This window comes from Limanda limanda, chromosome 15 (assembly GCF_963576545.1).
Source record: "Limanda limanda chromosome 15, fLimLim1.1, whole genome shotgun sequence".
In the NCBI taxonomy this organism is placed as follows: domain Eukaryota; kingdom Metazoa; phylum Chordata; class Actinopteri; order Pleuronectiformes; family Pleuronectidae; genus Limanda; species Limanda limanda.
In genome coordinates this window covers 23,826,823-23,843,879 of record NC_083650.1, presented here as the reverse complement: position 1 = coordinate 23,843,879, position 17,057 = coordinate 23,826,823, and the positions used below count along the sequence as shown (strand labels likewise).

The 17,057-nt window shown below is 39.2% G+C and overlaps 1 protein-coding gene across 3 annotated transcripts in view; it reads right to left on the bottom strand.

Moving 5' to 3' along the window:
• gbf1 (golgi brefeldin A resistant guanine nucleotide exchange factor 1) overlaps window positions 1-15,752 on the bottom strand; it is an 82,098-nt gene extending 66,346 nt beyond the window's left edge. For all 3 annotated transcript variants that reach the window (XM_061087132.1, XM_061087134.1, XM_061087133.1), the window contains exons 1-3: window positions 15,484-15,752; window positions 11,510-11,614; window positions 7,794-7,860 (exon numbers count right to left, since the gene is read on the bottom strand). In XM_061087132.1, coding sequence (XP_060943115.1) covers window positions 7,794-7,860; window positions 11,510-11,605 — 163 coding nt within the window. In that variant the 5' untranslated portion in view covers window positions 11,606-11,614; window positions 15,484-15,752. The remainder of the gene's footprint in view (window positions 1-7,793; window positions 7,861-11,509; window positions 11,615-15,483) is intronic.
• Between the last annotated feature and the right edge of the window lie 1,305 nt (window positions 15,753-17,057).

The window sequence follows — 17,057 nt, the reverse complement described above, 5'->3', positions numbered from 1 at the left end:
TTGAGCGTGTCATAAAAATAACACTGCCAAGAGGGCTGAGAAACTGACCTGTGATCTCATACTTAAAGCTACGGGACACCGGGCACACGTGGCAGACGTGTTAAGAATTGCCCTGAGGCAGATTCTCCTTGCTCCGAATGCCTTCATGAGTAAACATATTTGCATAAGTGGCTGACCGATATGAATTATGGTTCCACTTCCTCTGCAGCTGCCAGCTGCCTACTGTCGCTTCAATTGGGGAGTGATATATGAGTGAAGATCAGGTGGCGGGGAAGAGGAAGGGATTGGTGAGAGAAGGAAGGAGGGTAAAAGGTCACAACAAGTTCCCAAGCGCCCAAGGTGCAACCCCTGGAGGCCGGCCAGCGCCTGCCTAACAACGACTAGGGACTGACACAGCACACGCGTGCTTGACCTTGAATAGAGACTAAGAGGGACACAGCATATGTGCATTTGGTCTCGATGACTGACATGATTGTAAAATACAGTGAATTAGTGAAGTTGCCAGAAGCACATGGATTAGCCATAAGAAGGCACAAAGGCAAAAAGAAAAAACACAGACGACATTGTTCTGGAGCCACTCACCAACTTATCTTGGATTTTATCAGATAAAATGAGTGCAATTTCGGGGTCTGAAAATTAGGTAATTAAAAATATATACTTTTTGTCATAATTCCATTATTCTATGCCAAATTAGCTCTGCTTTGCTTTGGGGAAACCAGGATAATTATTATAAAAGGTCAGCTGGAGAGTAATCAAATCATCCACTACAATTTTCGTGCTGCAAATCCACTGCCATGCCCCCTGATATCTACCTCTGGTGCTGTGCTGGTGATTCAGGTCAATTAGAGGTGTGCTTGTGAATTTCGTTAGTGTTTGGATGAAAAGGAGAAAGCTGTCAGTCAAAGGGCCACTCTGGCTTTGTATCCGAGGGGCTGCGAGGGGCTCTAAACCTGTATTTGTATGAATAAAAATGAAGGGATTTAGGAGCAGACTTGTCAAAAGAAAAAAAAATCTGCCCTTTGCTGCAGCAGGGGGGGTTGTTGAGAGAGGAGGGTCGAAGGAGAGAATTGAAGATTTGAGAAGCTGAGGCTCAGTGACTTCTGCATAAAAAAGGCATAAATGCGGAGAAAAAGTGAGCTGGAGAGGAAATAAAATGTATGTCAGAATCAAGGGCTCTTCTCCGCCTTCTCTTCCCGTCTGAGGTATAGTCCAGCGATGAAATAAATCCACAGAATTATTCATCGAGAGACTGCGTCTGATTGATGACAATCCCATACAGGAGAGAACCCCTGCCAATGTCAAGTAGGAGACAAAGACTCAATAAGCAGCTCAAAACAATGCTACAGACATTCAGACACAAACAAAAATAGATTCTCTGTGGATTCCTACAATTGCAGCGACAATTTAAATCTTAGAACCAATTTATCAATATCAGTGTCTTGCGTTAAATTCCAGTGTAGTGTCTGGATTAGACTTAACACAAACCACAGGGGTATTCATGTCAATGCAAGAGCTACAACACTGTTAATAATCATTGTCATACCACAAAATGATAAAAAAAAAGGGGTTGTTCGAAAAAGGTTGAAAACATGAAAATAATAATCAATCTAATAGGAAATCCTTGATCAATGATCCATCATTATAACAGGACCTACTCTCCTCCCCCTTTGGTAATTGGAACATACCAAACGCAAATCCCTGTTTTAATTCCCAAAGATTTAGTCTGATTTGCCATACAACCTGATTTTTTTACGTTGTACAAATGGACATCTCCTTGCTCTAAATGTCCACCCACTATCTGAAAAATGTGACCTTACACTGAACACTTTCTGTGCAGATCTGTTAATTTTTTTTATTAAAAGCACAATGTATATGCCATGTGTCCTACACGTTTAAGAAACTCACCACAATTCTTCACTAGCCCATGCACATTTAAAGCCAGATGCTGGCCAGGAAAGTGTGAAGAGCAGTCAATTACATGGGTCGAATGAGGTTAGGGATGGAGCATTAGATATCAGGCTCAAGCAAACTGCCCCATTTGAATCAGAGGACGGGCTCCGGCTTCCTTGGACGGATTTGCCTAGCTGACTGAGCGAGATGAAGCTGAGGCATCACGACACATGGTGCATCGTTGCCCTTCTTCAACTGTGCTCTCATTGTTTGGGAGTCGAGAGAGGACCTTACACTTTCCAGAAGTTAAAGGAAACTTTTTTTTCCCTGCTTTCAGAAAAGAGAAGCAACACTTCCTTTCCCAGAACAATCTATCTCTCTGCTTGACAAGACTGCCTGCTATATTTACCTTACTAAAATTGCAGATGATATACTTCCAGCTGCACTACTCTCGAGCTCTATGGCACATGGTCCTGTCAATCAGCTTAGTTACAACAGAGCAAGACCGCCTGGGCAGAGAAACCCTCGGCCAAACAGGGAGAGCGACGAGAGAGAGAGAGCGAGAGCGAGAGAGCGAGAGAGGCTGAGAATCCTTGTGGGGGCTAATTCATATTTCCTTAACTGGATGGCTTTTGTTGTTAGAGGGAACAGAGACGGGCACCAGAGTGAATGAAATTACTGTGCTTTCAGTAAGCAGACAGCTGGGCTGCTCCAAAGCCTCAAAGCAGCAGCACAACACAGCCCACCCACAAGATTTCCTTCCAAAAGAATGCTGTCTCTGAGACACAGCTATAGATCTATTAGATTGTTATGCTGCTGAAAAACAAAACAAATTGATCAGTCCGTCAAGCACAGAATTCAGCTCTACTGTGGTTATTTGAGCTCCATTTTGTCTCTCATCAGGGCATAGAAGTAACATCTGAGACGCTCGGTGTAGAGGGGATTGGGGCTTAAGGATGCAACCGAGCCTTCAAACGACCTTGACATGGACTCATTACTTCATGCAAATGCTCCAAAAAGAAAACTGTAAAAAATATTTCAATTTCATATTTGAATTCTGGTCAAATACAATGGCTGTAATGGATTCATTTCAAGAGATGGTCACGGAGGAACACAAGCTTTTGGTGAATTGAGGCCAGAAGGGAAAGGGTTACTGGGAGAGGAAAAGGGTGGATTCCTCCTCAGCCAGCAGCGCCTGTCCGTCTTAGTGGCAGAGGCATTCCCTGGAGGAAGACAGCAGAGGTGGGGGCTCAGTCTGTGCAGCTCCATGTGTTGCATCTTTCCCATTGCTTACAACTTACACAACTGTAGAGTAGGACTGTGGGAGCTGCCTGGACTGTCATTGCAAAGGCATGACAACATACAGGATTGTCTTCAGAGCCAGCTTGGGCCTCTCAGGAGAGTGGGGGTGTCAGAAAAGCACCAGTGCAAAACACATGTGAGCCATTCTTTGGGAAAGGCAGATATTGTTGGATTTTTGTATGTTTGTAGGCTCAAGCTCAAACAGATGACGCAATGTCCACCCAAGATGATGAGTCAGGATTATTTTTACAATTCTTAACCAATAACTAAATACATATACTATGAAGTTCAATTTTAATGAAGCGTTGCATGCTTTTTGTCTGAAAAAACAAAAATAACCAGTTCTGAGAGAGAGAGAGACGTAACCTTTGCAAGACATAAAGTTTCCTTTGATCTAGGAAGACTGAAATCAAAGGATTCATGGTCCATGTATGTCCGCGTTACAGAACATCGTGTTTTAATGGCGTGTAATCAAACTTTGACGCCACGCCACGGTCACACCGTGTGATTAAAAAAAAATCCGTCAGTCAGTTTTTATCTCCATCTTGTTGTTATGACACTCATCTCAATTTGAAGTTGATCCGATGAAAACCCTGGTACAAGTGTATCAAAGAAAAAATGTGGAATATGGCCAAAATGGCCACTAAATGCAAAATAGCAGGCTTCCTGTTGTGTTTTTCCAATTGCACCAATAGACTTTTTTGTTTGTCTGGTCATGATACACCTGTATATCGATTTTTGTGAAGATAGGTCAATGGGAACACCTTCCGGGGGTCTCGGGGGGCACCGTTGAGCCATTTTGCGACGCCCATTGAAAATTCCTTCAGAATACGTAAATTTTCACCACTTTCTAACTTTCTGCAAATTTTGGTAAGAAGTTGAGCATGTTAAAGCCCTCAAAAAGCCAATTCATTTGCCTGAATAATAATAATAATAATCATTACAATTTCAATAGGGTCTCACCAGACACCTTTGATGTCTGTGCTCGGGCCCTAATAAGAGAACAGTTTTTTGAAAGCCAGCTCTTTGACCACCCAGCAATTCGGAAATCAGGAAATTGTGACGGGGCAAATGAAATAAACATGATTGGCAGATTCAAATGGCATAGAATAAAGTTAACCAATTGGGTGGGCAGTGTAGAAATTTGGGTGGGCACTGCCCTGTCCACTTCTAGATCCGGGCAAGAGTTGTTTCTACACTCAACAAAGTCTGCAGGATGGAAGATTTTTTTCTGTATGTCAATGTCATTAAAAGGCCATTTTGCTTTTTTGAAATAAAAATGATTCCAAAAAAACAATAATATGGTATTAATTGTTGTCTATTAACTACTTTTGTGCCAATATTTGAGGTCTCTACCAAAATCCCCTCTGGCAAGGCCAGAAAAATGTCCATTTCGGGAGTAGATTTTCTTCTCTCAGTATCTCGATAATTGAAGTTCAGTGTCATAGGAATTGTAAGACATGAAGGACAAACATGTTTTCAGGATATTCACTGGAATAAAGGGCAACTGAGAAGGAAATTGTGTCTCTCGTAGTGATGCACTGATCAAGGTTTATTTATTAACCACAAGCTAACATAAAGTATTTCTGTTTAAAAACATATCTCTGACTTAGTCCATCAATCTGGTTATAATTGGGGCTAGCTTAATTTTTCGGAAAAGAAAATCAGTTTAAGTAGTAACTTACGAAAGAAATGTATTTTAAAAAAGTGTAAATCGACAGATCTCTTCAATAATGCATTTTCAATGAGATGGCTAAGAGAATGAAAACTTGTTCGAAGGGGGAATTTGTGAAGAAGCCTTGTTGTCAATTCAGAGAGCGGCTTGAACTGCAAAAGTAAAATTGTGCATTGAGTGCAAACATTGTACTCTCCTAGTCATCGAGAGCCTGTTGTGATCTGAATATAGTTTTGAGTTTGCAAATTCCCTCAGGCATTTGGCAAGAGGTCTCAGGATATGAAAAGTAAACAAAAGGAAGTGAACATATTTGCTATGCTGTTTAATGTGAAACCAGCTGATGTGCCTGACAACCTACAACATAAAAACACTGAGCTGCAAAGCAACAATGAGCTCAGAGCTTGGTACAACAACCCATCTAAAGTTCTATAAAGTGTTTTACGTCCTAAGAATTTTTCCATTCTGAGGGGACCTGCACTGAACTTTATCCCCGTTTTGGACAAACTGCTGCTGTGAGCAATTCTTTTCAACAGAGACATACACTCAGGGTTCATTCAGGACTGACAGAAGCAAACCTGGAAAATCATCAGTGAATAGCATCCACATCATAACTAGCATGTGACCTCAGACACCTCACTTAAGCACTGGAAGCTATATTGTGATATTAGGGATTAGGGCTGCAACTAACGACTATTCTGATAGTCGATTAGTCACCGATTATTGAAACGATTAGTTGACTGATCGGATTATGAATGACACAAATTCTCAATTGCTATTATTTAGCAAGCAGCTTTTAAATTTAGCTTGAGGTTGTTCGAGGTCTGTGGTGACTGAAAATAAAGACAACAAAGATCGATACTTCATTAAAACAAATGTCTTTTAATAAACTTTGCTGCATTTAAGGGTACTGTTGACACAAAAGCAAAGAAAAATCAAGTTTTTGTCCATTTAAAACCAAGGACAGGCAAAGTGCTAATAAAAAAAAATAATTTAAATTCAAGTTTCCCTTTTTACTGTGAACCAAGAACAGGCCAAGTGCTGATACTAAAAATAAATTAAAAATCAAGTATCCATTTTTCGTGTTAACAAAAAGGACAGGGAAAATAACAATAATAAAAAAATTCAACAAACAAAACTGTAGTCTTCTTCAGACTAAATAATTGTGATTAAAAAAAGACGTTTGTCAGGCAATAGGATAGAGAAACACTCGCTATGACGTCACCAACGATTCATCGACGAGTAAATTCGTCGGCGACTATTTTTTAAGCCTAAATGTCCCCTGATATCTTCCTGTGAAGACCCTTGGACACACCATCTTGTAGCCAAATCCGCTAACTTAGGAACTTACGGTGGACTTGAACTTAAAGATGAACTGATTTGATTTTGGTGGCTGAAGGTCAATAGGTCAGGTCATAGTTGTGAACACTATACAGGAATTCTCAAAGGGGATTTCATTATTATCAGGCACGATTAATTCAGACTCATGGATGACCAGATTAGAATAGGTCAAGCGCAAGGTCACACAAGTTATGCTTTCCTTCCTGATCACACCCAGACAGGAGACGCTGACATGGTACAAACCAACCGCTCCTTCTGCTCTGATCCTGAATCAGCAGTGCTAATCATTTTGTATTAGAGGTCCGTCATGGAAACCCTGTATTCAAAGTTTTAGTCGCCACTGTTTGACATTTAGTGCATCGTTCACTGCCTTGTGCAACGCCTCTCCTCCTCTGTTTTACTGTCCGTGTACCACAGTGTGAGTGAGTAGGGGCGTGCCCAGCCCGGGGCCTGCATGTGTGAATGTAAACTCGGCCGAGGAGAGTAGATGAGGAAACGACGCAACTCGCTAACATACAGAGACAGACCAGCTAAATGTTTGGCGCACCGGTGTGACCAAAGACATTTTTTACACTTCACAGAGTTTTAGTCACAAGTGCGACAAAAATGGTTGCACTCTGAAGCCCTGTTACAGGTCTTTGTGTTGGGACGTAAACATTATAAAGACAAACTTAAGGCTTAATCAGCAAAGCTGCTCCAAAGTTTTTCATGGATTCTCGCTGATATGACATAGAATAACCCCTCTAATTGAGACACAACAATGTGCAACAGGACTATAGTGTAACAAGGTAAATGTCATAAATTAAATGGATCCGCTGCAGTTTAATAAGAAAAATCCACCAGCAAATTACGTTTTTTCAAGATTTTAGGAATCAGCACAAATTGGTAAATCAAACATCCCTGCACTATCATCTAATCATCACATCTTTGAGATGAGAATGACAAAAATCACTAATATTTTTTAAACAGTTTTATGTTGTTAGAGTTTTAAGTATTACAGGGGCTGAACTTGAATATTACGACCAGATGACTCTTATCTTTATCGTCGTCTCAAATAAGTACTTCTCATTTTTTCAAAGAAAAAAACGGGACTACAATTTTCCAATGAAAATCTGGGGAAAAGAACCAATGCTGCAAGATAATGTTGACAAGTTTGAAAGGCCAAGACATTTCTCGGTTTTCTCAGAGGAAATCTACTGAGCTCACCTGATTAAACATCCCTTTTCAATTCAGACAATGGGTAAAAGGAACTCACAGTGCTACCTACTTGAAGATTAGTCATGTAATGTGATTAAACAATGAAAAATGAAAGACAAAATACAGCTATCTTTGATGAATAGCCACAGAATCAGAGAATTTACCTTAAATAAACTAATAATACTAAACTAACATACTAAGTGTTTTATAAGAATGTGGAGTGCTCCATATCTGACAGAAATTGTGCATTTCCATTTTTAAAAAAGCCTGAACGGTTTGTTTCATTTACGGTGGTGAGAAAGCAGTCAGTCAGAAAGTTTGTCCGTACAAACCAAACTGGTAAAGATCCCATTACCTTCCACCCAACGTACTGCATCCCGTTCCCACATACCTGTAATGCTGTTGAGGATTTCTTTGAGGTGTCCAAAGCTGTTGAGTAACGGGTCCTGTTCTTCATCCTGGGCAGGGAAACATGAGAGGAAAATGTTGAGAAGCAAGAAGTCATAGTTGCCATTTAGAGTAAAAAACTACCTTTTCTAGAAATAGGTAGTGGGCCAATTATTGTGTAAACTTTATTAAGTATATTCTGCATAACAATTATGGCTCAGTCAAAAATACTTTGGTTGGACTAATTATGATGTTTTTGCCTCCAAAGAAATACCAAAGTTATTGACTGTGTACAGACAGAGCTCCTAGTTGCATTAAGAGTTTCACATTGAGGGTCAGCAGTTCTTGGCCACATCTCAATAAGACTTAAACTGTTTTTATCATGCTGATAGCAGGGGGGTTACTGCAGGGAAGTTTGGAAATCAAAATAACATCAAAGATGCAAGGGGTAAGAGTGAAATATTTATGGCAAAGAAAACTCTGGCTTAATTTCTAAATGCTACTAAATCCTACATTCTGAACCTTTAACTTTAAATGGGAAGCAGCATTTTTAATTTCAGACTTGATAAAGAGCTAAACGCCTAGTAGAGGGTCCATGTGGGCTACAAATTCATAAGTAGGTTTGATGAAAGTAGATTTCATAATATAGAACTACAATGGCAGTGCTTAAAATAATCGTCGCATCGACCTGACTGGGTTGTTGGGGTAAACATGCATCAACCTATACAATATCCAACAGGTTTTCTCTTTTCTGCCATCAGTTATTGCCAAGTAGCTCCAACGTCAGTAGACCATGTTGATGCAAAGTGGAAAAACCAAATTAGCTTGTTAATTGTCCCATTGTATTTCATATTGAACAGGGAAAGCATATGCATGAATAAATAATCAGGGTTTCAAACATGTAGTCAAAGATCTATTAAACATGGTTATCACATAATCGTTATATCATAATAAGTCATTGATATGTAGGTTGCACTTAAGAAGACAAAGGATGTGTGAAACATCATTTTAAATGTGATATACCACACAGCTGCTTTCGCAAACCTATATTTAATTTGACTCTTACTGAAACGGTTCCAAATTTTTCCCTTTTAATTATGATATTTGAATTTAAATCGATCTATTTATCCATCTACCCATCTAAATCAATCATCTGTAGTGTCATTAAAACATTAACATTTCAACATTTTATTTCTGGTGTAGACTGCAATCTGATGTTGCTTTTTATTGATGTACCCAACACATTTGTCAATTCAGGTCATTTCCTGTGTTCCTCTTTATTGTGTCCCCACTAAAGCTGAACCATTTAAACCCAAGGTTTTTTGACCGTGATGGACAGTTGAGAAAATTAGAGAACCAGTTCTTTAAACTATGAATTGTGCCTCCAACAGGTTCCCTGGCGATATTCGTATTCTCAAAATCATTGCTAGGATAATTTTTAAAACCATAACCAAGTTATTTCTACTTTAAGTCTGCCCAGTACTGTGCAAACTCACCAGAGACATGTTATGAGGTTAAGGCCACAGTATTTGACCACAAGATGTGTAGTACTCATCATCCTTAGTCAAAGGGAGAACTTGAGGTTTCACCAAACCCTCAAGGCCATCCTTTGCAAACACTATCTTGAGTCTGTTATCCTTTTGTCCTGTTTACTGTCCATGAAGCTGCGCAGGGATCTTTTGGGTTCAGTTCCATTGAGTTACTTTTGGCCATATATGACAGACCCTACGGCTCCTTGATAAACTGGAAGGGTAGAAGAGTAAATCCTCAAAACGTTAAGCTCCCAATTATCATTCTATTCTCTAATTTAATAAGGCAGAATTTAGGATAAAGATTTTAAGTTGGAATTAAAAATAGTAATAGGTGAAACAGGTGGTACTATTGTATGCACCCATGTGGTTGTCAATTTGTGTTGTTTGTCTTTTTCCCTGAAGCATCTTGGCTTGTATTTATTGGCCTTTTATCTCTATTGCACGTAGATCAGTTGTCGTCTACATGAGTTATTTTCACTTTACCTGTTCCACCCTGGCCTCTTTACTCTGCTCAACCTATGAGCGTATGTGTGTTTTGTCTTGTTTTCTCAGTCTCTCTCTCCTCTGTGCTATCGTTTACTGTACATTTTTCCTTTCCTGACTGGTCTACGCTTCAGGTCCACCCTCAGCTTCTTTAAATGTCCAAATGGGCCCCGGACACAGACTCTGCTGCCCTGCTACCCAGTCTCTGACAGACATGTCTTTTGTAAAGCTTTCTAAAGCTGTGTTTGCTGTTCCCTCACTCTCTTTGTTGCCTGGAGAGTCACCCTGCGATTGAAAATTATTTTATTTTGGTCAATTGCATGTCAAGTTCACTCTCAGTTATTGGGAGAAGAACTATGTGAGAATGGGTTACCGTTCTTATATTCAAAAAGGTTGCATAGACAGCTGCAAAAGTGCAACCCAACAACAATATCTGAGAAGTTTCTTAAGTCATTAGAATTAATACCGGCATGGTCAAAAGCATTGGCACCCATGATTATCAAGCTTCATTTTTCAAGATCTTGAGAAATAAATGCAAATTAACCAATTTATGCAACCAGAATATCCAGTCAATTTCCAAGGTGACATAGGGAAATAATATAAAAAGACACTTTTTATACCTTTGAAATTATAATTGACACCCTTTTGATGAATTTGAGTCAAAATTTAAGACATATTAGGCTCACCTGTGCAAAATTTCCAGTTTTCACACAACTTGTATTAACCAATCCATTATATTCCAACACTTTGTAATGAAAGAATTTGTTAGTCATAAAACTGTTTATCACTTCTAAGATGTTTGAGCTGAGAGGAAACTCAGAAGTCTGTAAAGCTTGGTGCATCTTGTGGAAAAAAACACCTCACAAGAGATCGAAAGAGCTTCAGGCTGACCTGGAGCCATCTGGAGAGGTGGTTTCAGTCAGTACCATACACCACACACTAAACGAAGGGCTCCATGGGCGAAGGCCAAGTAGGACACCACTATTCAAAGAAAGGCACAAAAAGGCAAGACTAATGCTTGCAAAAAATCTCTAAATACACCACAGTCTTACTGGGATAATGTTCTGTGGATAGATGAAACCAAAGTAGAGATCTTTTGGAATATAGTGCATCAGTTTGTTTATGGGCAGCAATATTAAGCCCATAAGAAAAAAATCACTGCCTACAGTGAAACATGGTGGAGGTACTGTCACGCTGCAAGGCCGCTTTGCTGTCTCTGCTGGGTGCATTGAATGTGTCAAGGACATAATTGTGGAGTAACATGTTTAACATAGTGTCAGAAAACTAGGTATGTGGCAAACCCAGAAATCCCACTTTCTACAGCTAAAAAGAATGGTTGAAAAAGAAAGGATGGAGTGTTCACCTGGCCAGTGAGTTCTGACCTAAATTAGTCCTGAGCTAAATTCTAGTAAATACCTTTCCAGAGCTGAAAACTGCCACTAAAAAGCAGCCAATGGAAGAATAGCGAAGATTCAAGCAAACAAACTTCTATATGGCTGAAAGAAACATTTAGAAGCAGTCACTGATACCAAAGTTTCTACAACCAAACTAATGAAGGGTGCCAATAACTGTTTTGGTATATTGCTGTTCTATAACCTTGGGCATTTATTAAAATATTGTGGTCTGCAGACATGAAAAAAAGGAAAAACATAACTTCCATCAGCAATACTGACCCCTAAACATTAATTTTTTTAATTTAACTTACCAGGGGAGTATGAGTATTCCATCTGGAGTTCCTCTTGATAGCTCCAACAACAGTGCCAATTTCTCCCTGGACAATGTAGATATTCTTGTCCATCATGCTGCTTTCCTGAGAGAAAAAGAGAAGTGGATATGATTAGTTTTGGGAGAAATTCAAGCCAGGGCTGTGCAGTAATTCAATATTATCACTTATAGTCCCTTTATATAACTATTTTTTATATTTCCCAAATGGTTCAGAGCTCAAGATACACCTAAGATACATATTTTAAAATTCATGAATTTGTTCTTTAGGGCAGTTCACACCAAATAGCTTATGTCTGTCACTCTCCCATCTCTTGAAACCAGAAATGCCAATTCTTATATCCTTGACTAAAGTCTGTTGAGCACAAATTATTGGTGTAATGATTCCCTGCTTTTGTTTGTAAAAATTGTAAAAGAAAAATATATTTTTTCTTCAGCAATTTCTTATTTTAGGTATACGTGTGTAGAGTAGGGACGGGAATCGGCAGGGACCTCCCGATACGATCACAATACTTAGGTGGCGATACGATATGTATTGCGATTCTGTAAGTATTGCGATTTCTTTTGGTTATTTTTTTTTTTAAATACTGGACCATGGGAAACAGTTGAAGCATACCTTTAAATACAACACAGTCTAATTCACTTAGAGCTTTACAAGTTTTATTTAAAACATTAACATTAACTTAATGACTGCCGGGCAGAGAAAATAAATAAAAATGTGCCCTATTATTGTATTGCCCCTGTCAACTGCACACAAACTGACAGATTAAGAAATGTATGCCACTTAGGCTACCTTTAAACAATAAATAAAAGGTAAGTTAAATAGAATGATTAAAGTTTGCTTCAAATATAAACTTTGAAATAAACAAAAAGTAGGCTCTGCTTCACCGTTGTTTGCATGTAGGCGATGCGAAGCTAGTGCTTGGGTATGTTTAGATTCTTGTGCAAAAACAAGAGCTGGTCAACATGCTCTGGGGTGAGGTTGCTCCCCCCCCCCATATATCCCACCACGTATAAAACCAATAAATATGTTTTTAAAAAATCAAAGCGTGGCGGAAAAAAATCGTCATTCACAAGAATCGCGATTCGTAACTGAATCGATTTTTCAGAGCAGAGCAGAGGATAACTCTAGCAGAACTGGAAACTTGCAATAAAACAAGTGAAACAATTATTATACTTACTAATGATCAATCATTTATGGCTGTGTGACAGATTTCTCCCTGGTTCATTTCTACGATAAAGACTTCCGGAGATGCCAAGAACTAATTTCTACTCATAATTAAATTGTTTTGAACATGATGCAGCAGCCTTCAGAAACTACAGCTTGTTAAACTTGACTATCATGTTTAAGGCTGATCAGCTCTGGAGGACTCACTATAGATGGTTGTGAAAACATTTGATATCCTAGAAACATAAAGGCTATACACAACCCATAATGCAACACTCTGTTAAAGGCCATAGATACACTGGTGCTTGCTCCATTCAAAAAGAAAATATGTTGTAATGAATGAGCATGTTGTTTAAGTTTGACTAAATATTGTCTCCAACAGTTTCATTTCTCTCCAGAGCAGCAGAGAACTCTGTTCAGTTTAAGTGCTGTCTTATAATGGTTGAGAAAACCCTGTATTCTACAACATAGATGCTACCCTCAGCTTATATTATATAACACATGCTTGGGCTCAGCTTAGTGTGCAAAATATGTATCAATCAAACCCTCTTGTGATGATTTGACAGGTCATTCCTTGTCAAATCATCACACTATTGGTTCACACCATCTCAGATCTTCATGAAGTTTGGCATGTTGATTTGGTCATATGAGAAACCAATGAAACCACAACTTTCTGTGTGTGTCACAGAGTAATGGTTCTCAATAACATTTTAAAGCTCTTGTACACCTCCATATGTATTTTAACAGTATCTTCTATGTAAAAATAAGAGCATTAAGAGTGATGACAACAGTTACAACAAAATAACTTGTATTTTGAAATAAGTAACATTTTCGCTTGACTTCAACAGTATTAAAGACTACATTGAAGTTGCACATGATAAAGAAATAAGTGGTATTAGAACAAAGAATTTACACTGTAATTACATGGTAAACATTAATCACCTTTAACAATTGATGTGTGCACACTTTATTATAAGTGATGGATGCAAAATATGTTAGATATAACAGATCAAATATAACAACACTGCAAAAAGTATATGAAAATCAAGTGGCTAAGTTTAAAGTCAAACTAAAAACAACTACCTTCCAATAAATATAGAAAGAGGAAAAAGGCTAATTTCCATATCTACAATGCTTTAAACCAATACAGATAACCAAACAGAATCAAAATGACATGCTGTTCATATTTGACCAGCAGTACTCTTCAAAGTGGTTGGATTAACCTTTTCCTTGTGTCATGAATAGCATGCCAAATAATATTCTCATTATACAAGAAGACTTGTGAGCATAGCGACTAGGTGAGTGAGGCCACATTCTTTCCAATTCTTGTCAAGCAGCCTGTCCAGATTAACCAGAGGATGAAAGTGTGATAGGTAGAAGCCTCGAAGTAAGGACATAGAGACGGGCTTATAGCTGTTAAGATGGTCAGATAAATGAGACTTCACTAGGGATGTACAGATTACATGTTTTAAACCACCAATTCCAATCTGAATTGATGTTGAGCCCTGATCTGATATTATATGCTCCAACACAATTTACAGTGCACACAGACGATTCCACCTTAACACGCTTGGAGGAGAAGTGTGAAAGGGAGATAAAAAAAAAAAGGCCAAGTCAACAGCTCTGAAGCGGACAGTTTTCAAGAGGATTCATCTGATATTCAACAGCTCTTTTAGCATGGTGTGTGATTATTTGTTCCAACAAAAATTCAGAAAACCATCGATCTCTAGTTCTCACAACTGTGGTAAGGAGCAAACCATTTAAATTTACCATCAGGTTTGCCCAGCAGCATTACACTAGTAATGCCACCTTAACTAGTCATGTCAAGTTTAATCATTTAGCCTCAAAATCTGATCTCATAGGGTCTCATAGGGTTTTACAATTAATGCCTAATTTGCTATTCAGACGTTCTCATTCTGACTTCTGATATAATTCTATCAACACCATCTGAATGCTCAAACAGTTGGCAAAGTAATTAAGAATCCTGCATGTTACGTCTCCCCACCAGGTCACTATCTAAAACTACATTTACCTTAAAGCTCAGGGGCAAAAATGGTTCATCACTATTTAGAGGATTCATCTGTGTTCATTTGTTTATTTTAAATACTGATGTTTTATTTTACACCTGCCCTGGTCGAAGCTTCCCAATGATGCCAATGAATCACTGCAGGTTGTGTGCATTCCACACTCCCCCCCCCCCCCCCCCCACTCCTCATACTTGGATATCAGTGACAGCTAGCCCTTCATGTTGGTTCAAGATAACAAACAGCTGAATGTCACTACACCACAGCTACTTCTCCCACAGATCTTCAGCTTACACCAAAGCTCCAGCTTTCACTTTCATAATGGCATCCCTGATACGTGTTATTAACCTGCATCATAATTCATACAGCCATACACCCCCCAGGGGGACGAGCAAGCTAGCTGGCTGTCAATGGAGCTACGGAGGTGCTAGCTAAGAAGCTAACTCCAGTGGTCTGTCTAAAGAATGATGAAAGACACACAACAAACACAAGGAGAGGACACGTCAATACTATTAGATTAATCTATCAAGGAACTGTGTCACAGTGTTTACAAAGCTGTTGCATTGACTCCACAGAGACCTGACAGTCAACCACTTAGCTTAGCTCAACTAGCTAGCATGTCCACTTGCTAAGGGTAGCAAGATGTGTCTCCAGCGTTTGCTCCTCATGACAGCAGTGATGTATTTGTTTCATTTCATAAGCAAAATGCCTGCTAACACACGCACCAACACGCTTATCTGGATGCACAAGAAACAAGTGTATTACCTGTGTGTGGCTGCTGTTTCAAAGACGGAGTCCTGCTGTAGCTAATGCTAGCCTAGCTCGGCCAGCTAGCAGGCTAGTCGGCCAACAGTGAATGAAGATGAGCAAAGTTCAGTTCACTACGACAAACAGACAGAATGGAAACTTCCGTCATTCCACTGCTTGATAACACAACACTTCCAAACACCGCTTCTTCGCTCACTCTTCAGAGAAAAAGGCCCATAGGTGAATAAATGCAGCAGCTTCCTGCGGCTGTCAGTCTGGTAAACACACTGACGTGGAAAAACTCTGCGCTCTCAACCTAGCGTGATGACATGGGTTTGATTGACAGGCCACAGAGTGATGCCTTTAAGCGTCATGCGCAGCTCTACAATGTACGGAGATGCCAAATAATTACAGTTAAAGCTCTATTCGTATTTAGAGTGTATTTTAAATCATATACAATTACTTTAATTATTAAATAACAAGATAAGTTTGAAAAAGAAGGCGGGACAAAGGTAGTAGAGTAGAGTATGTTTGGTTGCGATAGGGTTGATGACGAAAGCACAGTCTGCGTCTCCATTGGAGGGAACAGTCCCACGCCGACAACATGACAGTGTAATAGACTAGATACTTTCACCTGCCAAGGTTCTGAATCTCTGTAGGCGATGCAAAGCTAGTGCTTGGGTATGTTTAGATTCTTGTGCAAAAACAAGAGCTGGTCAACATGCTCTGGGGTGAGGTTGCTCCTCCCCCCCCATATATCCCACCACGTATAAAACCAATAAATATGTTTTTAAAAAATCAAAGCGTGGCGGAAAAAAATCGTCATTCACAAGAATCGCGATTCGTAACTGGATCGATTTTTTCCCCCTCATCCCTAGTGTAGAGCAGAGGATAACTCTAGCAGAACTGGAAACTTGCAATAAAACAAGTGAAACAATTATTATACTTACTAATGATCAATCATTTATGGCTGTGTGACAGATTTCTCCCTGGTTCATTTCTACGATAAAGACTTCCGGAGATGCCAAGAACTAATTTCTACTGATAATTAAATTGTTTTGAACATGTTGCAGCAGCCTTCAGAAACTACAGCTTGTTAAACTTGACTATCATGTTTAAGGCTGATCAGCTCTGGAGGACTCACTATAGATGGTTGTGAAAACATTTGATAGCCTAGAAACATAAAGGAAATACACAACCCATAAAGGCCATAGATACACTGGTGCTTGCTCCATTCAAAAAGAAAATATGTTGTAATGAGTGAGCATGTTGTTTAGTTTGACTAAATATTGTCCCCAACAGTTTAATTTCTCTCCAGAGCAGCAGAGAACTCTGTTCAGTTTAAGTGCTGCCAAGGTTCTGGATCTCTGTGAGAGACTTCTTTATCGATGAGACTGACTGTCTTCATTTGGTCAAACACTGTTACCAATGGGTTCAGTTGGGTTAGATCTAATAAGGAGCCAATAGAGGAACATGTTTCACAACTTTTTGGGAAAATGCTGCAATTTGAAAGAATAGCCAAATTTGCCAAACAGAACCGGACAACAAAAACAACTAGATAAACATGCTGGAAGCAGAGGTATTTCCAATGT